This window comes from Cadophora gregata, assembly GCF_030347475.1.
Source record: "Cadophora gregata isolate MNR1 chromosome Unknown scaffold_6, whole genome shotgun sequence".
Lineage (NCBI taxonomy): Eukaryota > Fungi > Ascomycota > Leotiomycetes > Helotiales > Ploettnerulaceae > Cadophora > Cadophora gregata.
The window spans coordinates 770,747-788,459 of NW_026695929.1; the positions used below are offsets into that span (position 1 = coordinate 770,747).

At 42.8% G+C, this 17,713-nt stretch overlaps 4 protein-coding genes across 4 annotated transcripts; 1 reads left to right on the forward strand and 3 right to left on the reverse strand.

The window, feature by feature from the left end:
* Nucleotides 1–5,157: 5,157 nt before the first annotated feature.
* Nucleotides 5,158–6,825, reverse strand: ONS95_012087 (uncharacterized protein). The gene is made up of 2 exons (XM_058505697.1): nt 5,444–6,825; nt 5,158–5,350 (listed from the first exon to the last, which is right to left on the reverse strand). The coding sequence occupies exon 1, from the start codon at nt 6,509–6,511 to the stop codon at nt 5,759–5,761; it is 753 nt and encodes a 250-aa protein (XP_058358220.1). The 5' UTR covers nt 6,512–6,825; the 3' UTR covers nt 5,158–5,350; nt 5,444–5,758.
* A 2,317-nt stretch (nt 6,826–9,142) lies between these two features.
* ONS95_012088 (uncharacterized protein) lies at nt 9,143–10,370 on the forward strand (the record flags this gene model as incomplete). The annotated part of the gene is made up of 2 exons (XM_058505698.1): nt 9,143–9,570; nt 9,617–10,370. The coding sequence occupies 2 exons, from the start codon at nt 9,143–9,145 to the stop codon at nt 10,368–10,370; spliced, it is 1,182 nt and encodes a 393-aa protein (XP_058358221.1).
* Nucleotides 10,371–12,519: 2,149 nt separating this feature from the next.
* Nucleotides 12,520–14,601, reverse strand: ONS95_012089 (uncharacterized protein). The gene is made up of 2 exons (XM_058505699.1): nt 13,735–14,601; nt 12,520–13,579 (listed from the first exon to the last, which is right to left on the reverse strand). The coding sequence occupies exons 1-2, from the start codon at nt 14,463–14,465 to the stop codon at nt 12,667–12,669; spliced, it is 1,644 nt and encodes a 547-aa protein (XP_058358222.1). The 5' UTR covers nt 14,466–14,601; the 3' UTR covers nt 12,520–12,666.
* Nucleotides 14,602–14,846: 245 nt separating this feature from the next.
* On the reverse strand, nt 14,847–17,481 carry ONS95_012090 (uncharacterized protein). Its single transcript, XM_058505700.1, has 9 exons — nt 17,281–17,481; nt 16,637–17,217; nt 16,540–16,584; nt 16,416–16,485; nt 16,115–16,367; nt 15,957–16,056; nt 15,775–15,878; nt 15,534–15,724; nt 14,847–15,454 (listed from the first exon to the last, which is right to left on the reverse strand). Exons 1-9 carry the CDS (start codon nt 17,339–17,341, stop codon nt 15,090–15,092), a joined length of 1,770 nt encoding a protein of 589 aa, XP_058358223.1. The 5' UTR covers nt 17,342–17,481; the 3' UTR covers nt 14,847–15,089.
* Between the last annotated feature and the right edge of the window lie 232 nt (nt 17,482–17,713).

Below are 17,713 nucleotides of genomic sequence, written 5' to 3' on the forward strand. Positions count from 1 at the left end.
TATTAGGAACTAAATTAAAGCTTTCTATAGCGTATTACTCGTAAACTGATAGTTAAATAGAGAACTATAATCGCTACTTAAAACAGCGACTATAAGCGTTCTTAAACTACTATTAAGATAACTAGTCTGAAATACTACTCTTATTAGACTACGCGTAGTTAATATTATTACACGCTAGCTTAGGGTAGCTAAGTCCTTTTGAAGTACTTAATAGCTATAAGCTTAAGACGTCCTTTAATTGAGAGTAATTATCTAGTGAAGCCGCTAATAATATCGGAAAAAATAATATAGCTGCTATAACTAGATCTAAAACTCTATTAAAGTCCTTAAATTCAGACGCTAGTAATAACACTAGCTTGAATAATCGTTAAGTGTTAAGGTTAACTACTTAATACTTAAGCGAGGAATATTAAGGTAAACAAATATCTAGACCAGATTCTACGCTAAGTGGGACCAGTTATACGCCGGTGCGGGAGCTAAAGGGTAGCTCTACCGTGTAAAAGGGTAACCGAAGTGTGGGGGAAAATAGCTCTACGCTATATAACGGGAGCGATATTAGGTTACCGGATTCCACCTAGACGTTAATTCCATACTAAAACACGGTAATTCCCGTGTTAATTCTAAGATCCGGATCTAACGATGAACCTTGCTTAGCTCTACTACTGTTCGACGCTAATACATAGCGTACTAAAGATAATAATATAGTTACGTAATACGAATGTACTTAAAGAAGTGATGTAATAAATACCTTATAGCGTATATATGATATAATAGAGCGTGCGAAGGTGTATATAGGTAAAGCGCAGGCCTCTTAAAGAGAGTATATAAATCGTTCGAGATAAGATATTGATTTTACTATAGGAGATCACGTGTAATTATATACGGAAAACCTTAAGTTGATACGGCCCTTAAAGAAGCTAGACTTTATTGCGCGAGGTCCTTATAAGGTTATACGGCAAGTAGGCTACACTTACGAGTTAGAATTACCTCCTTTGATAAAAATCTACCTTATTATTAACTCCTCTTAATTACGGAAAGCGTATAAGCGAGCTGACGACGAATCAAATATCACTAACGCTATAGATGACGTAGAATACGACGAAGACGAATACGAGCTAGTTCGTATACTAGCTTATTGTTATTATAACGATATGATATAATATTAAGTGGAGTAGAGAGACTATCCCCTTGATAACACGTGGTATAACGTAAACGGCTTTAGTAACTTAGCTAAAGCTATATACGACTATTATAAAATCAACGGCGGAAGACCTCTTAGCTAATTAAAGCTCGCCTTTGATGCTCTATTATAAAACGATGATTTTACTTTTATAAGTAATAGTCTTATGAGCGAATCAGAAGCTAAGGATTGGCTAGAATAGTCTATTATAGCTATAACCCTAGTCGACGATTCCGAGTCGACTAATATCGACGAACTAGAGCCTAGATTCCCTGCTCTGGAGCTTACGCCGTAATAAGCTTTAGAAGCTAGCGAATTAGCTTCTTTATTACTGGTGTATTTGCTTTATCTCGCTAAGCTTATAGCTTGATTCTTCGCTAAGCTAGATACTATAGCGAACCCCTTTTATCAGGTATTTAATGAAAAGCTCTTAACGCTAGACGCTTATAAGTCGAATTATAAGCTATAAGGCTTAAAACCTGATAGAGAGCGTATTATAACCTATATACGAGCCTAGAACCGAAAACTCGTTGAAATCGCCTGTATTATAATACGGATAGAAAAGGCTTAGCGAAAGGCTAATCCTAATAAGGAACAAGCGGTCTAGGAATATCTAGTGAATATGTACTATTTGTAGTTATAAGACTGCTAGTGTCAAAAAAGTACTTTGTTTCATTTGCTTTAACTTTGATTTTATACTTGTTTTTACTTGTTTTTTATCTCTAATGTGTAATAATCACTTCTACTTTGTATTTTTAATTATTTTATTACGCTTTTAAGCTTATGTTAGTATTGTACCGGTAAACAAATAATAAGTGTATATTGATATACGTTAAAATCTAAAGTTTAGTTCAAAGGTATTTAAAAGTGTATATTATAAAGAGTATCTATAAGTCAGAATATATACTACCTTCTAAATAACCCTCGGTTCGTATCTAAAAGAGATCTATTCCCTAACCGGGATTACCTATACCCCTTGATTTCCCCTTATACCTCTATAGTAAAGGTCTACGGACTAACACCAGTAAAACTTCTTTTAGAAATAAAAAGTTTCTAATAACTATAAAGAAAATAAAAAGAGAATATAGATATAATAATAGGAACTAAAGATATAACAAAGTAATAAATATCTGACTTATATATATTAGTAGCTAGAATGTCTCCGGTTACTATCTGAAAGCACCTCTCCTATTATACAGGGATATAAATAAATCGTAATCTATAACTAAACTATATCTTAGAGTATAAAGAACACGTATAAACTTGTAGAGAATTAAATAATATTATTATTAAGTTAATATAAGGTTCTAGGGAGTCGGAGGGTTAATATTCTGTTTAGTAGTAGTTAATAATACAGAGGTAGAAAACAATAGTAATAGCTAAGCGATAATAGTAAATAATATTATATTATATCTGAATTAGGCCTGAATCGTATATATCTATTTATATAAAAATAACCTCCTCTTTAAAATCTTTTCTTTTCTCTATTAAATAATAATAATAATAATAACTATAAGTTCAGAATCGATAGTATTTACCTTAGAGATTCTCGCTAACTAGGAGATTTCTTTAAAAGATATTAAATAAATCAAGTAATTCAAGAGTAAATATATCTTATCCTAAGAGCTAGCGTAGTAGTAGAGCTCTTTACTAATACTAATTAGTGCTAATTCCCTACTCTCCCGGTGCTCTCCCGGCTACGTTCTGTATATAGTACTATAGATATATTAATCGTTAGAAGAAGAGTGATCTAAAACTATACGAATTCCAGAGTTCCGTAAGCTTGAAATACTAGTATTACACTAAGAATAAAGATAAATACGAACTTATAAGTATCCCTTGATCTAAGGCCCTTCTATAACTCCTCTGATAATAATCTTTTATAACTAACGGAAGTAGATCCTAGTATATACAGCCCTTAAGTATTATACTTTTACTAATACTCTTACTAGTAGAGATATAACTGAACTTCTTAAAGCTAGCACCGCCCTCTAGAATATTATCTCTATTACTAAGGCTAATATACTAAGAGATATACTATTAGCTACAGAGGTTATATTAGCGGAGGTCTATACTATACGTAATAAGATAGCTAGAATTATAGAATAGAATACTATAAGTATTTCCCTTCCTTAATTAACTCCCCTTACCTCTCTCTATAAGGCGTGATCTAACACCCTACGTTATAAGCGATACTTATAGTATTACAGAAATTAGGAACTATATTAAGGAAGTAAAAGGCTCTACTAGATAGTCCGGGTCTATTAAAGCGTCGTATAAGGATAAGTACTCAGAGGAATCCCAGAGGCGATTTAGAGGAGAATTTAGCTAGTAGTCCTAGTAGTTCTAGTTCTAGTAATAAAAGTAGCTTAAGTACTTACTCTTCTAGCTTTACTATAATTAATTAGCCCCCTGAGGTAGGGGAAGGTAGTAATAATACTCCGGCACCTAACCCGACCTCTTTACTTCCTTCTCCTTAAGGGGAGGGAGAAACTACTAATAGTAATCTTAGAGAGAATAGCGTGTAAAGATAGGGGGTTTCCGGCCCTGTTTCGGATTAGTTTCGTAGTTAGTTCTTTATAGTAGTATTTTCTTTATACTTTTACATAGGAGTAACTCTCTATAGCGAAACCGGCAATTAGTCCCTATTAGGGTATTATTATAAGGCCGCCTATTAGTACTTTAAATTAAAGGGTAATTATCTTAAAATAAAAGTTGTTCCTATTGCGATATCTTACTTAATTATAAAGAAATAAACAAGTGATAAAAGAGAGTTATAAGGAAATTAATATAAGAAAAATAAGTAAACGCGTTAGAACGCCTCTACTACAGGTCCGAATCGACCCTGTCTAATCTCTCCACCTATCTCTCTACTTTTACCGTTAACTAGTTAGTATTAATAAACTCTTAAAGAGCTTTATTTAAACTAGCCTTCGTTATAGCGTTAGTAGGGTTACTTACTCTATCGATCTATTGTATCTCTGTTAGTTTCTTACGCTCGTATAATTAATGAATTACTATAATATTAATTATTAAACGTTTCTCCTTTGTAGTACCGAGTTTAATAATATATTTGTAAAGAGACAGAGAATTAGTATAAACTATAGTAGGAAGCCTTAGGAGGCCTAGCTTATTAGTTACTATATTAACTGTAGTTACTAGAGATATTAATATATTAATCCCTACTACTATAGCATATAATTCCGAAGCGAGTATAGCTTAAGTAACTCTCTTATACTTTATAGAACTTATATATATCAGGTTATTAGAAAGAGAGAACCCCTGAAACTCCTTCGATTTAGTTCCGATTACTAGTACGAAACTAATCTAAGAGCTAAGGTCTTTATTATTCGCAAAAGATCTATTAATAAAGGCGTAGATCTTTATAGAACTTAGGTTTATAAGAATATACTATAGACTTCTCCCTAGGTTCTTTATCTGCTACTTAAGACGTAGATTTAGAGCCTTAATATTATTAAGTATTAAGTCCTAGTACTATACTACTACTAATAGGTTAAATATAGCTTCTAGCTAATAGATCGTCGTAAAGTAGGCTCCGCGAGCTCGTTACTCTACGTAAGCCTTCTTATAATCTCCCTTAGTAATATTAACTTACTTAAGCCTTACACCTTAACTCTTCTAAGATATATAAAAGCTACCCTCTTCTATACGGATAATACACCTATTAAATATTAGCGATTTAGATTAGTTTAGGACTTATATCAGCTTAGTTATAAATCCGGCTTAATTAATCGCTTCTTATTCCCTTACTAGAAATATCTTATCTCCTAAAATAAGAGTATTATCTATTTATATTCCTACGATTCTGAACTTATTAGTTCCTTTAGTACTTATTAAAAGGCACAGGTCGTAGGTTAATATCTCTATTTAAAGGCTCCTTATATAATACTTATAATATATATTAAACTAGTAGTTTCTAGACTTAGGTATACTATATAATAGAAGTACTACTATGAATATTATTCTAGGTGGAAACTCGTTAGTAATCTCTTCTAGTGGCTATGTAAATATCTCACGAAGAAGCTTTATTACCGCCTAGGTATAAGCTTAAGTAATATCCTGTATTACTAGCTTCGATTCGAGGTTATTCCGGATATATTCCGGATAGCTGAGTGCTACAGCTAAGTATATAATAAGTCTTTAACTAATCTATTAGATCGTTAGCGATTAAGTTAAAATCTCTTATTTACTCTTATTATTAAAGTATTAAATAATAAGCCTAGATTTCTTATATAAGCTTACTATCTCTTTACTCTTATACTGGCTTCGCTGAAGGTAATTGTCGGCTACTGCTGTGGCCTGGACTGGTTGGTTCGGAGCTTCAATGCGGGGTATGCGACTATTCTGCCCAGCGGTGAGACAAATATTTTAGGGGAATGTAATGAGCGGGGCAAAGAAAGTCCCAATCTTTTGAACGGTACTTTGATCCGTTATTGCGTTGTATTTGGTCTGGTCTGAGATGGCTTTGCATTCCAGTTCGTTTTCAGATAAGGATGTACTTGAAATATTTGATGGTGGTGTCGTCGCTGCAAGACTTATGCATGACGCATCTGATCCCTAGCTTATGTAGCCGTTATGCTCGGCTGATGGCTGACAGGACAAGTTCGCAACTCTAGGGTGACAACCACCGGCTTGATTTTCTGGTTCAGGAGGCAAGATGCGATGGAGGGGAGGGAGGATGGAAAAGGTAGTTGTACTGTGCTCGTGCCGAGAATGGATATCATCATTATCTTTTCTCTTATCAAACTTGAAGGGGAGGAAGGAAAGGTTTGCATGTCTCGTGTGCTGCAGCTTTGAAAACTGAAAGTGTTGCGCAAGTGAAAGTGTGAACTGAAAGACTCTACTACTACTGCGCAACATTCTGTACACGAAGATAGAAACGCAGACAGGGCACGAGTCAGGAGGCTCAACCCAAATTCCGTCTGAGCTCAAATTGACTTTTTGACGATCCGGATTCCGTTTGCGTCTTGTTGGGTGTGTGGAGGATGCTTGGCGAGGTAAGCAGATGCAGAAGAGATGCAGATAACGGATCTCTCTTTGGTATGCATCGCATTGTTTTCCATCCATTGCGTTTGATTTACACGTGTTGTGTTTGCGAATAAGATTCGTAAAGCTTGAGACTGTGTCGCTACCAAGACGACGAGGTTGATAGCAAACCTTCATCAAACTCGTAATGTCGTTGCCTCCAACAACAACAACACCACGCCCACCATCACCACCAAGATCTGCCGACTCATCACATCTAGCAGCGGGGAAGATTGATAGTGGATCCGATTTACTTCTTCCGTAATAGCACGGCACTTGTGACATTTACGGCAAAGCTTTGAAAAGTGAAGGAAAAATATGAAAAAACCGTGTCGGCCGAACGCAATAAATTTGTTCGGTGAGCAGGGGGGCTGTAGGGGTCAAGCAGGCGTATCCCAGACTTGAAAGCTTGGGTGGAGCAGAAAAACACATGGGAAGTATGAGACTAGCCATTAATGGGGAATAGTTTCCCCGATGTGACGAGGGATGTGGGCCCGGAGGCCAAGTTTCGGGAGAAGTGGACTTTTTTGTTTTCAGAGAGACTAAGAGAGGAGGCTAAGGGGGTGAACTACGCGATGGTGTTGAAGCTTGACGTTATCCATTTGCTGGGAATGGAGAGGCAACACGAGGACATGATTTGGGAGCGGGAGGAAATGAGTGACCTCAGTAGTTAAATTTACTAAACTCCGAAAGGCGAAAGGAAGGAGAGTATTGTCGCCGTCGCTTTGAATAGATGACAATTATCTGCAAGATGCAAGATCTGATGATCATGAAGGACGATGACTTCAGGGTGGAGATTTGGTTCTGGAGATGCGCATTTGGATATCCCTTTTTTGATAGCCTTCCCGAAAGATGACGGAAGTACCAAGTACCGTTGTGCCTCCTCGTGCCCCGTGCAGCTGCGTCGCCAACATCGAACCAACCAACAAATGAGCTGTTGAAGATATCTTCTTTGGCCTTTGAACATACTCATACATGCATAGTTTAATATATGACCCCTTGAACTTTATCGTATGCCATCGCAAGATGCCTCTTTCTAGAATTCGCTTGTTTTGTTTCCTTTGAACTCTCGCTCGGTAAAATTTACCAGTCGGGGAGCCGGACACATTACTCGTGGCTGGTTGCCTTTTACACTCACTCATTTTGAGTTCAGCGCCTGTCGTGAAATCAGCTGTCGTATTTTTGGGCTTCTAATCTTGAGAAAGAGAAGAAGAGCTTGAGCTCTTAATCAACTATTCATTACTCGTTTCTCTCCCCATTTCTGGCTTGATACTTTTTCGGACCACTCTCTGGCGTCACTTCATCACATCTCAGCTTCCTCCCTCCAAAATAGCTTCTTTCCACCCCCCTTACGCATGCAGTCGTCCATCCCTCAGCTCCTAGCCAATCAGATATATGAGTCTTGGTCGCTAGGACCTGACGTTTTCTGATCCTTGGGTTGCTTAGATGCGATACACACTTTCTCAAATCTGTGTTCGCTCAAGAGATGGATAGGTGATGCTGTGTGTCCATGAGACTCAGATAAATATAACATGTCGTCTATCAATTTCATTGCCTAGGGAACGTATCTTTAACCAGAACAACACAGACGGCTTCCCACGTCGCCCCATTAGAATATGGGGCAAGATTTCATGGCATGACATCCTCTTCCTCAAGATCCGAAGTTCACAGACGTTGCTCCACCCCATAAGACTGAGGAACCTTGACTGCAGGGCCCTAACGGCAGAATGCCTTCGGTTCCAGCAAATCCAGTGTTCCTCACCCCTGCAGTACTCTCTGCCATGGCGCTCTCAGGCCCGCCAGGCACTTGTCCGGCCCCCCTAGAGCCTGCTAAAAGCCAACTAATGGTTCCCTTTTGAGACTCTGGTCAGCAAGCTGTCCGCTAAAATAATTTATTTTGCGCCCCCGTCGACTTGTCATCCCTTCCCCTTGCTCTTGACTCGCTGGTCGCACCCCCATTCGCCGCCATACAACCTTCAACGCCTTGAAACTCGCCCTCGGACCTCACATAGAACTGCCCATTCATCCCTCCATCAGCAACTGATGAACTGCTTGCTACCATCACAACTCACGCACTTCTCGCTTTCATCTGCCCACCAGGAATATCGCCATCATCCTCGATTTCGAGTATATTGCCCCAGATATCTGTCGTGCAGGCAACGACTTTTCTGCCCGTCCAGCCATCCAATCCTTCCCTTCCTGTAGCAGATAAACAGGATCCCGTATCGCCGTCACGACCGGCTGCTCTCCGCCTATTCGTCTTGTATCACAATCGCAGAGAACGGCATTCCTGTCTGCCTGCGAGACCACACCCTACCGAGCCTACCATACCACATCATAGCAACCATACCCATACCCAGCTCCTGAAATAGCGGTGTTGTGGTGCATTGCAGCTGCATTTGCATCAACCTTGCATCCCTTACCGCCTCCAAACGCCCGCCCCGTTTGCTCCCAGGTCTAGTCAACCACCCGAACTTCGACCATTCGACCATCCATCACTCAGTCACTTACAGGAGAAGAAAAGAAATCTGCGGGCTTCTCCCTCCTCTTCACTCACCTACTCACATCACATCACATCATATCGCTCACATCGCTTTTTCAGTGCATCAGCATCCTGGACATTAATTGCCCCAGCCCTGTATCACTACCACGCCGCCTGCATCCATTCCGACGCAGCCCCTGTGATCCAATAGACGCAGCCTCCAGGAATTACCCCGTCGCTCCCTTACGCTACAAACGATCACCGTGCAGGAACACAAACAAACCGTCGTCCACTGCACCACCTCCTGCCTACCTACCTACCTACCTACCTACCTACCTACCAACCTCTACTTTGTCGCAAACAAACGCATCCTCCCGAGCAACACACGATATTCCCAAGTCTCTTGTCGCAACACCATCAACTTATAATACACTATGACTTCCGATCAGAAAACAAACATGCCATACAATACTCGAAGAAAGTCGCTCTCGTTGCCTTCTCTAGGCATACATCTTCCAGTAACTCATGCTTCCAGAGCGGCCGCCCGCGTCTCACCGCCTTCTGCCGGCCCAAATTCTGAGAATCCTCCCTCAAAAAAATTAAAGAGGTCGCATGAGGAGTCGCCGTCCATGTCGCCTCCTCCCAAACGAGCGCCGTTGAAGTACGAAAATACTCCACCGCCGTCGCCAGAAGCCGAGACAGACGACTTGGATGAGGTCAAGCCAAGAGAGATTGATTTGGAAGGAATCAACGACGAGATTGTTGAAGGGGTTATTGTTCTGCTGCAGAAGACTGGTAATAGGCCTCATCTAGTGAAGGAACTTGCTGCGATACTTTCGCAGAGCGTCAAAATCGTCGAACAGTATGTCTCTCCTTTCGAAGTCAAGACCTAGAGCTAACTGTAGCAGATCTGCGAACCCTTCTGCGATCATATCTTCCCGACTTTCCTCATACTTGAAGCGACCATGGACAGCACTTGCGCCTTGCCCCGTGGCAAAAGAACTAGAAACCGTACATCCCCGAAGAACCTATTTTTACCTGACGACATATCCCCATCAACCTATTCCTGACACATCGACCGTACACTTCCCGTCAAGAGCAATCATTTCGCCGTCCATATCAAGCGCAGCTTCCAGATCCGACGAAGCTGATGCAGAACGAAGAAGAGAGCTCTCGCCATCCCCTGAAGTGGACCTCTCATCCCCTGAATTCGAAGACGATGATATGTCGACGCCACCAACACCTACAGGCTCTTTCTCAGGCCGACCAACCGAAGCACCGCGGAATCACCGTGCGTCGTCGCCACCTTTAGAGAAAGATGAGAAGGAATTCACACAAACGGCTAGAGGGATGCAGAAGCGAAAGTTGAGCGCGGACATACAGATGAGTGGAGTTCCATCGGAAATGACGGACCACCCGACGAAAAGCCTGGAAGCCGACTCCCTGTTCGGCGAAGCTCGGAATTTGAACGTCTTGAATTCCTCGGTCTTCACGAGCAGTCCTGCCATGAAGCCGACAATGACTGCATTGTCTTTCAGCATGATGAAGCGCCCCTTCGAGGACTCGCACGAGGTCTGGACCGAGGCCTCAACCGAGTGGGATATGCGCAGTCCTGAGAATGTTGAATTGGAGGAATTGGACGGCATGTTTGACGACTTCTGATTTTGCGACGACACGAGACGAGTGACGAGACGTCCTGAGAGTTTTCGATTCGCTGTACATGCATTTTACCTCTACTCATTCCTGCGCCTCTGCGCAGTCTTTCACCATTTCACGGCCATCACCTTTCGTGTCTTTCCCGTTGAGGAGACAGCGGGCTTGTTCGGTTGAGCTTTGAAAATTGTACGATCTAGACGAGAAGAAGTTGAGAGGAAATGAAGAGATGGAAACGGAAGATCAAAAGTTCAACTTCAAAGAAAAGTAAAGACGGAAAGGCAAAAGTAGATGGATACGCAGATATCTCCATTTCCTCGTATCTTACTTGCGATTTCTTTTCTTTTAGCATACCTATCCATTTGGTAGGCTAGCTTGTGGGCCAGGCGTTTATGGAGCGAGTTTTGACTTGTTTGGAACCAATTTTTGATTGGTGAGCTTGTACGATGTATATATACGAAGAGCGATGGATGATCATGCAAGGCGGGCATGAGCATGAAAGGGAGTGAGAACGAGAGGAGTCGGCAACTGGCGCATAGCGGGCGTGTGAGTTTTGGAGACGAGACTCTACTCGATAAGAGATACCCGAGAAATAAATGGAACACATCTCCACGTCTTTTCTTCTTCTTGTTGTCTGCACTGCTTTTTGATTTCGCACGCGTGTTTCTGACGATCTGGGGACAGTTCCTACTTGTTTGTATCTGAGGCTCTTTACTATTATTGTACGTGTCGCTGCTGATCTTGATATCTGCTAGACGCCTGAAGAAGGTCATAAGAAGGTCGACACCACTTGGGATACTGGTAAACATTCTCTTGCCGGCTCTTCCGAGCACTAATCTTATGATGGCGTACTGTACTCGATTCATTTTTGCCTCCTTGAACCAAGCGGCGGGTGGTGGCAATACGCGCATCACAGCACGTGACCACGAATCACAGAAGTTGCAAGACCTGAACGAGCTCGAAATGTAAGGTGAAGAGGAGGTCTTGAGCTCCACTTGGCGGCTTGAATGCTGATCTGTTTTCGCGTTGATTGAGGATGTGAAGATTGGCTGGGATTTGATGAGTTGAATTGATTTGAGCTATGGCGCGTCACGTATGTGTAAGTAGAGTGCTTGAAGTGACTGCTGCGCACTGGGGTGGGAGGAGGCGTCGCGCTGTCATTCTTGAGCGCTCTTGTAATAGATGCTGATGTTGTTGTCGATTTCGTTTCGGTGTCGATTGTTGATTGTCGATGCTGTGGCTTACTGTGAGTCGTGGGCGCGATCGCCTCTTGAGAATGTTATGTCAGGATAGATGAGTTCATTTTCCTTGAGATGCGCCAGGCTGGGTGATGAGTGATATTTTGGGGGAAGAAATGATAGTTTCGTAGAAAACAGAATTGTTTAGCTCTTGCCCATGGTCTGAGGTACTGGCCTGGTTTCTTCATCAACGAACCTTTCAGGAAGGAGCCTGAGTGGCTTTTAAGTTTGGTGTGAAGGGGAATAGATTATTGGCTCTTGCCCGATACAGAAAATGTGGAGAAGATTTGAGATCGAAGGGAGGTTGTTGGTCGCTGATGACCAGTTAAGCCGAGCTTCTTCTGAGCAATAATAATGAATTGTCAAGAATTTCCTACCTTTTGAAAGTCCGGTGAGGTGAAGTAGCTAGTAAGAGAGTCTTTCGTCTATAGAGTCTGTTTGACAGGAACAACATGAAATCAGGCTAATACTTTGGTCAATTGTCTAATGATTGGGAGCCTGTTGGAAACTGCACAGATGGGCTTAAAGTGGAAGTGAGATCACTGCTTTCTCATGCCTGCCCATCGCGTATAAAGTGTGTTCCCTCCAACCCAGATTCTTTGCATGTGGGTAAACTGGGTGGACAAGGATTGTTGTTTTGTTTTCTTGTTACCAAAGCATTGCCATTGCCATGCTTCTAGTGACTGTCAAATCTCCAGGTCTCAACGCTGACACCCAGATCCGCAGTTCGTCTACATGCGCACAGGAGCCTAAGGCGGGCTTCCCACCACTTGCTTAGCTGGACAAACTCAGACAGTGAAGAGTAGGAATTTCCTCGGGCTTATTTATCTCATCAAAGCGTTCAAGCCTTTTGCGAAAAGCATTGCGACACGGCAGAAGTCTCTTACTACTAGCGTTCCTCGCTTGCATGAAGCGAAGTAAACAGCGCTAATCGGCGGCACGAAATCGATCGGTGGCAGAGCAGCGAGGCACGAAATTACTATAAATCAGGTCTACACTTTCCAAATGCATCTCGATACCTGGGCGTTTGGTTGTATTGAACAGCAATCCTTTCCCGAAGACTGATCTTAAGTATCGCCTGGATGATCTTCAATAGACAGCGTGAACACCTTCCCTGGTGAGTTTGACCCTTGCTTCCCTCTTTTCCGAATGGCAACTGATAGGACTTTCTTTCCGTCCGAATAAAAGCCACTTCGATCGGTCTGGTTGAGGTATCTGTGACTCTTCCATATCGCCTTAGCGTTCCGTTCTTTTTCATCCGCAACAATGTCACACCATGCCTCACCGTCGAAAAGACCCAGAACAACAGTGAATATTCCTTCGCTAAGCCCCAAGGTATACTTTAGAGAGATAGCAGCCAAGATTGCCTTTCTTCTCCGTCCTTTAGCCTTTACAGCACCATCGGCTTCGAAAGTTGGCCATGCATCCACAAATTTTACCGTCCCTTTCGAATTGATGACGAATGAAATGTGACAGTCGACGTAGGGACTCTCTTGCACCGAAGGAGTTTCTGTTTGGTTCCTCGTGATGTATATCACCCTTGTCTCTGCCAGTGCAACCTCGGCTGGTGATACAGAGACAATTTCTCTTGTGCGGCACCTCGATCCCTTCAGACCCCTCTCCTCACTATCCTCATTCTCAGTAAGTCTCAAAATGATGCCAAGTCGATCCAAGTCCCTAGAACTGCTGCAGCAGTTCAACACACCGTAATATTCGTGAAATCCAGGTGTTGTTGCGACATCTTCATCATCATTATCGTCATCGCCGGACTCTACAGTGGCCTGATTTGGGGAGACCCGGAGCAGAGGTAATTGGATTCGAAGTCCCAAGTTCGTAATCTGGTACGCAGCGCTACTCGCATTGTTATTTGAGCATCTGTAATGGCCAGAATTTAAGAAGTCTGCTGGCGAGTCTGCAAGAAGTCCTTGTCCTGTCCAATGTCTCAAAGACCGCGTCGATAATCTCCAGGCGAACAGTGAACTGGCGTAACTCGCAAGTCAGTGGGACATCCAATCAATAAATTTGCTACAAAGGGATGAGAAATTGATTCCAAGAGAGGCATGAGAAGTCTGCGACAATTGATAGAGCTAAATTGTTGCTATGATTGGAAGGCTTGGGTCTCAAAGGACACTTACTGGTCATCCGATACCTTCATGATTTCCTCTTGCAATCTCTCAAATGCTCGTTTACCTTCTCCATAGACCATTGGCATATGCACATTGAAAATACCCATCAAAGAATATGCCTGGTCTTCTACCCTCTTCGTCTGCCTCCTTGAAGCCCAGGACATCCGTGTAGCGATGCTTATATCTTTGAAGTCGCCTGTTTTGAGCACATCATGCGGTATTCCTGTGATCTGTGCAATTGTTGTTCGTAGTGATGATTTTGTACCAATTTCGCCCCACTCACTGCCCTCCTCATTTTTGCCATAAAACTCGACGGTTCGAGGGGCAAGGAGCTCTTGAAGTGTCCACCCTCGGGTGAACCATAGGCTTGCCTTGAAGGCTGTAGGGCTCTTGGTTGGATCTCCGTTGCTCGGAACGTCACTCAAGAATGCAAAGCACACCTCGGCATTCTTGTACCAACGATACATGGAATTAATGGCCTCTTGCAGCTCTGAACTGCTGTTCTTGTCGATGCAGCATGTGTCAATCCAGACATATTGAAAATCTCGACTTGCGGCTAGCTTGCAGCAATTATCCACTTTCTCAAAGCCAGGGAGTCGGAGGAGATCTTTTGCAGCTGAACTTTTGAAATCCTCAAACAATAGTTCTTTTTCATCCCAGGTGTGTGATAGTATAGCGTATTCTGGAATATCATTATAGAATTCTTGCAATTCACGGGTACTGGTGTGGATGAGACGCATGGTTGGCAAGGCTGGACTTGGTCAATTCGACGATTCTGATAATCGTAACGTTGGCCAAATGAATATGAACAGACTTGGTTCAGGCCGCCAAGTGGAGAAATTATCAAGTTTGGAAAACCCGTCAGATGCTGCTGAGTGACTAAAAGATCGAAAGGGATATTGTCCAGACACCAAACGCGCAGAATATCGGTTGGGCACTCATGCAGGATGACATGGCCAGGGGCGGTACATGCTCTGGTACTGGCTATGGAGCCAATGGTATCGTGAAGTCGCAAGTCACCAAGGCGCCCATCGGTCTGACGTTGGGGCATCTTACATCCTCAATCTGTTCTTTCAGGGGCACTGGAAGAAGATCCTGAAGACTGTCACAACTCGAGATACCTCAATAATTGTACTTTATTCTATGATTTGGACTCTACTAGTCCATGTTGTTATCAACAATGGGTGACAGCCATCCTGCAGCCTTTCAATTAACAGGCTTGCATCTATGAGTATATCTATTCAAGACCTTTTTCGGATCAAACAGGTATTAAAACTCCTACTTCCTCTACGCTCCTCGTTACTTGAGCCTACATTTTTCTCTGCCTGCTTCCACCTTCAGCATTCAAAGCATCTTGAAGTATGTCAGGCATCCCTTGCCAGAACTTTACAACATTCCCGTTGAGCTACTAGTACTCTAAATTCAAGCATTGAGCCTTCGATCTTGATCTCAATTTTACATGAAATCAAGTTGATGGATTTTTCATCCAAACTAGCTGTGCTTCGAAGCACATTGGGCGGGATATCAGTCAGATTAAGGTTCAGTAGACACACCTGCTCCATCGCCTCATTCTCTCTGGTCGGTAGATCGCACTCATTCCATGCAAATATCTTCAATTCAAGTGACCTTTTAGGTCCATCAATGAGCATTTGAGGGATCTTGAACTCAACAGTCTTCGGTTTTGAGCTCTGTAGATGGTCGCCTTTCGATAGTATCCACGCCATGCATCCTGCGTTAATGTCAACCACAGCTGCATACCAAGGGTCTCTAAAGTAGAGCTTTTTTTCAAAGAGTTCGGGGGCACGTACCTTTCACAAAGCGATCTCCCGCCTTATCAATCCGGAAAATATCCTCATCGGGAAGTGTTGCATGTTTCGATTCATCGAAAGGTTGTGGTAAACTTGCCCCATAATGCCGACGACACAACCGAAGTTGGACAAGAGAATTTCCCAATGGATCAAGTTTTTCCATAACTGCTCCTCGTACGACTGCTGACCAGCTTCCATTTTCTTAGTGTTTGGTAGAGGACATTCAAGGTAATTGGCTTACGGGTTGCTTGGCCGAATAACCTCGATTCTCTTGCTCAAGTACTTTTCCTTGATTCTCCTCAGCAAATACATCGATTTTCCGAATCCTCCAACAACCAATATATACTATGAAACGACTCAGAAGTCAGAATAATTCTAATTCTTGCGAGTTCCGGGGAATACAGGACAACCTGTGTAACAAACCTTAACGGCGGCATTTTGGGTAGAAACCGCATTAATTTGACTGTCGATCAGAGTCAACACTTCATTGACACATGGATCGAAGATTTGCCGCATATCCTCCCTGAATACCTATATTAGCTAGATCATGGTAGACACAGGGTAACTTGGTATCCACTTACGGATCTAGACGCATCTCTCCGTCTTCAATGTCCAAAGACGCGTCATCCTCACGTCCAATTTCTGGTGGCATCTGCACATAAGCCATGATATTGTCGTCTTCGAATGACATCTTCGCATCCTCGAATGTCCTCATCATTCTGCTTCCGGGCCTGAGCCACTCTTTCCTGATCATACCGAACTTTTCCTGGCCTAATTTTCTACGCAGCCACGACCTGAATTCTCGATCAATGAATATAGCTCCACACTTCGCCCCTACTCGCTAGTTAACGACAGCAGCGTCGGGGAGGGCAATCTACTCACCAGTCCCCACGACAGCCTCTTTTATCACAAAAGCAGGTGGTGCCGAATCGACCCGATATGTAATAAGGTCCTGGATTCATAATCAGTCGGTTTCCAGTGTCGTTCCTGATCTATTAATACCTACAACAGTACCGCCACCTGCATCACAAACCACGAAATGATCACCACTCTTTCGTATAATAGTTAGCCCCTGGTGATAATCTTAAAAGCACTTTGTATACCTTGATGTTAGTAAAAGGGCCATCCTCCAAGTCCCTCATTGCATATATAGCCGCTGCTTCCGGTTCGGTAATCATAGATATTTTCGTACTTTCAGTATTGAAACCAGCATTGCAGACTGCTTTATACGTCTGAGTTTTGGCTTTATCTGACCACACGGCCGGAACTGTGATGACTACTTCTCTCCTAAGGTCGTGCAGCATACTACCAAATCGGATCTCGAGGGCAGTCTCCAAGTGCATCCTGACTTCTCTCAGGAAATCCGAAACAATTTCAAGCGGTTCTTTGACAGCCTCGCTTTGGGAGTTTTCATTTGAAGCCGTACTTTTTTCCATCTCGAGGTCCCGCATCAGCACCGATCGCTTCTCCTTCTCGGTTTCATCCAAAAGAAGCTTCGTCCAGGCTATTCGCTGACTTTTTGGTTGTATTTTGTTTCCCCACTCCAAAAATCCATTGGAGTAGGCAACTTCGCTGGGAACTTTCTGGTTGCTTGTATTCCTTGGCTGTCCGGGCCAGTCATCGATGCACTGAATGTTTGGACGTGTTCGTTTACGAAGCCCATTGCTGTGGCCGTATGCAACACCTAGATTGTGCAATCTTTCTCAGTCATCGGAGTCTCCACACTCAGCAGTAAGAGCTCACGAACCAGTATAGGTTGTGCCATAGTCAATAGCTATCACAAGAACCTCACTTGACTCCTCAGCCATTGGTCAATAGCGCCAGAGGCCACTTCACTTTTGAGAAGTTGATTGTCGGAAAAAGTGATGGTCTGGTACGACGACCTCTACAAGTTGATCATGGATAGCTGGACTAAAACCTAGAGCAAATCTCACGCTGAAGTTTCTGCCCTGTCCCGACTTCCGAATGATCTCTAGAATGTGTAACCTGCAGTCTTCACCACTGTGCTGCCTGCAGCCTCGTTCAGATCTGCAATACTGCCCAACTTTGCAAATATTGATGGCTGATTGGTAGCGGCTGCATAATCTTCAGGTGGAATAATCCGGTGACACCTTTTGGCGTACGTGCAGCTGCTTGACTGGTCTCCGATGATGTGGCAGCTCAGAGGTTGCATATAACAC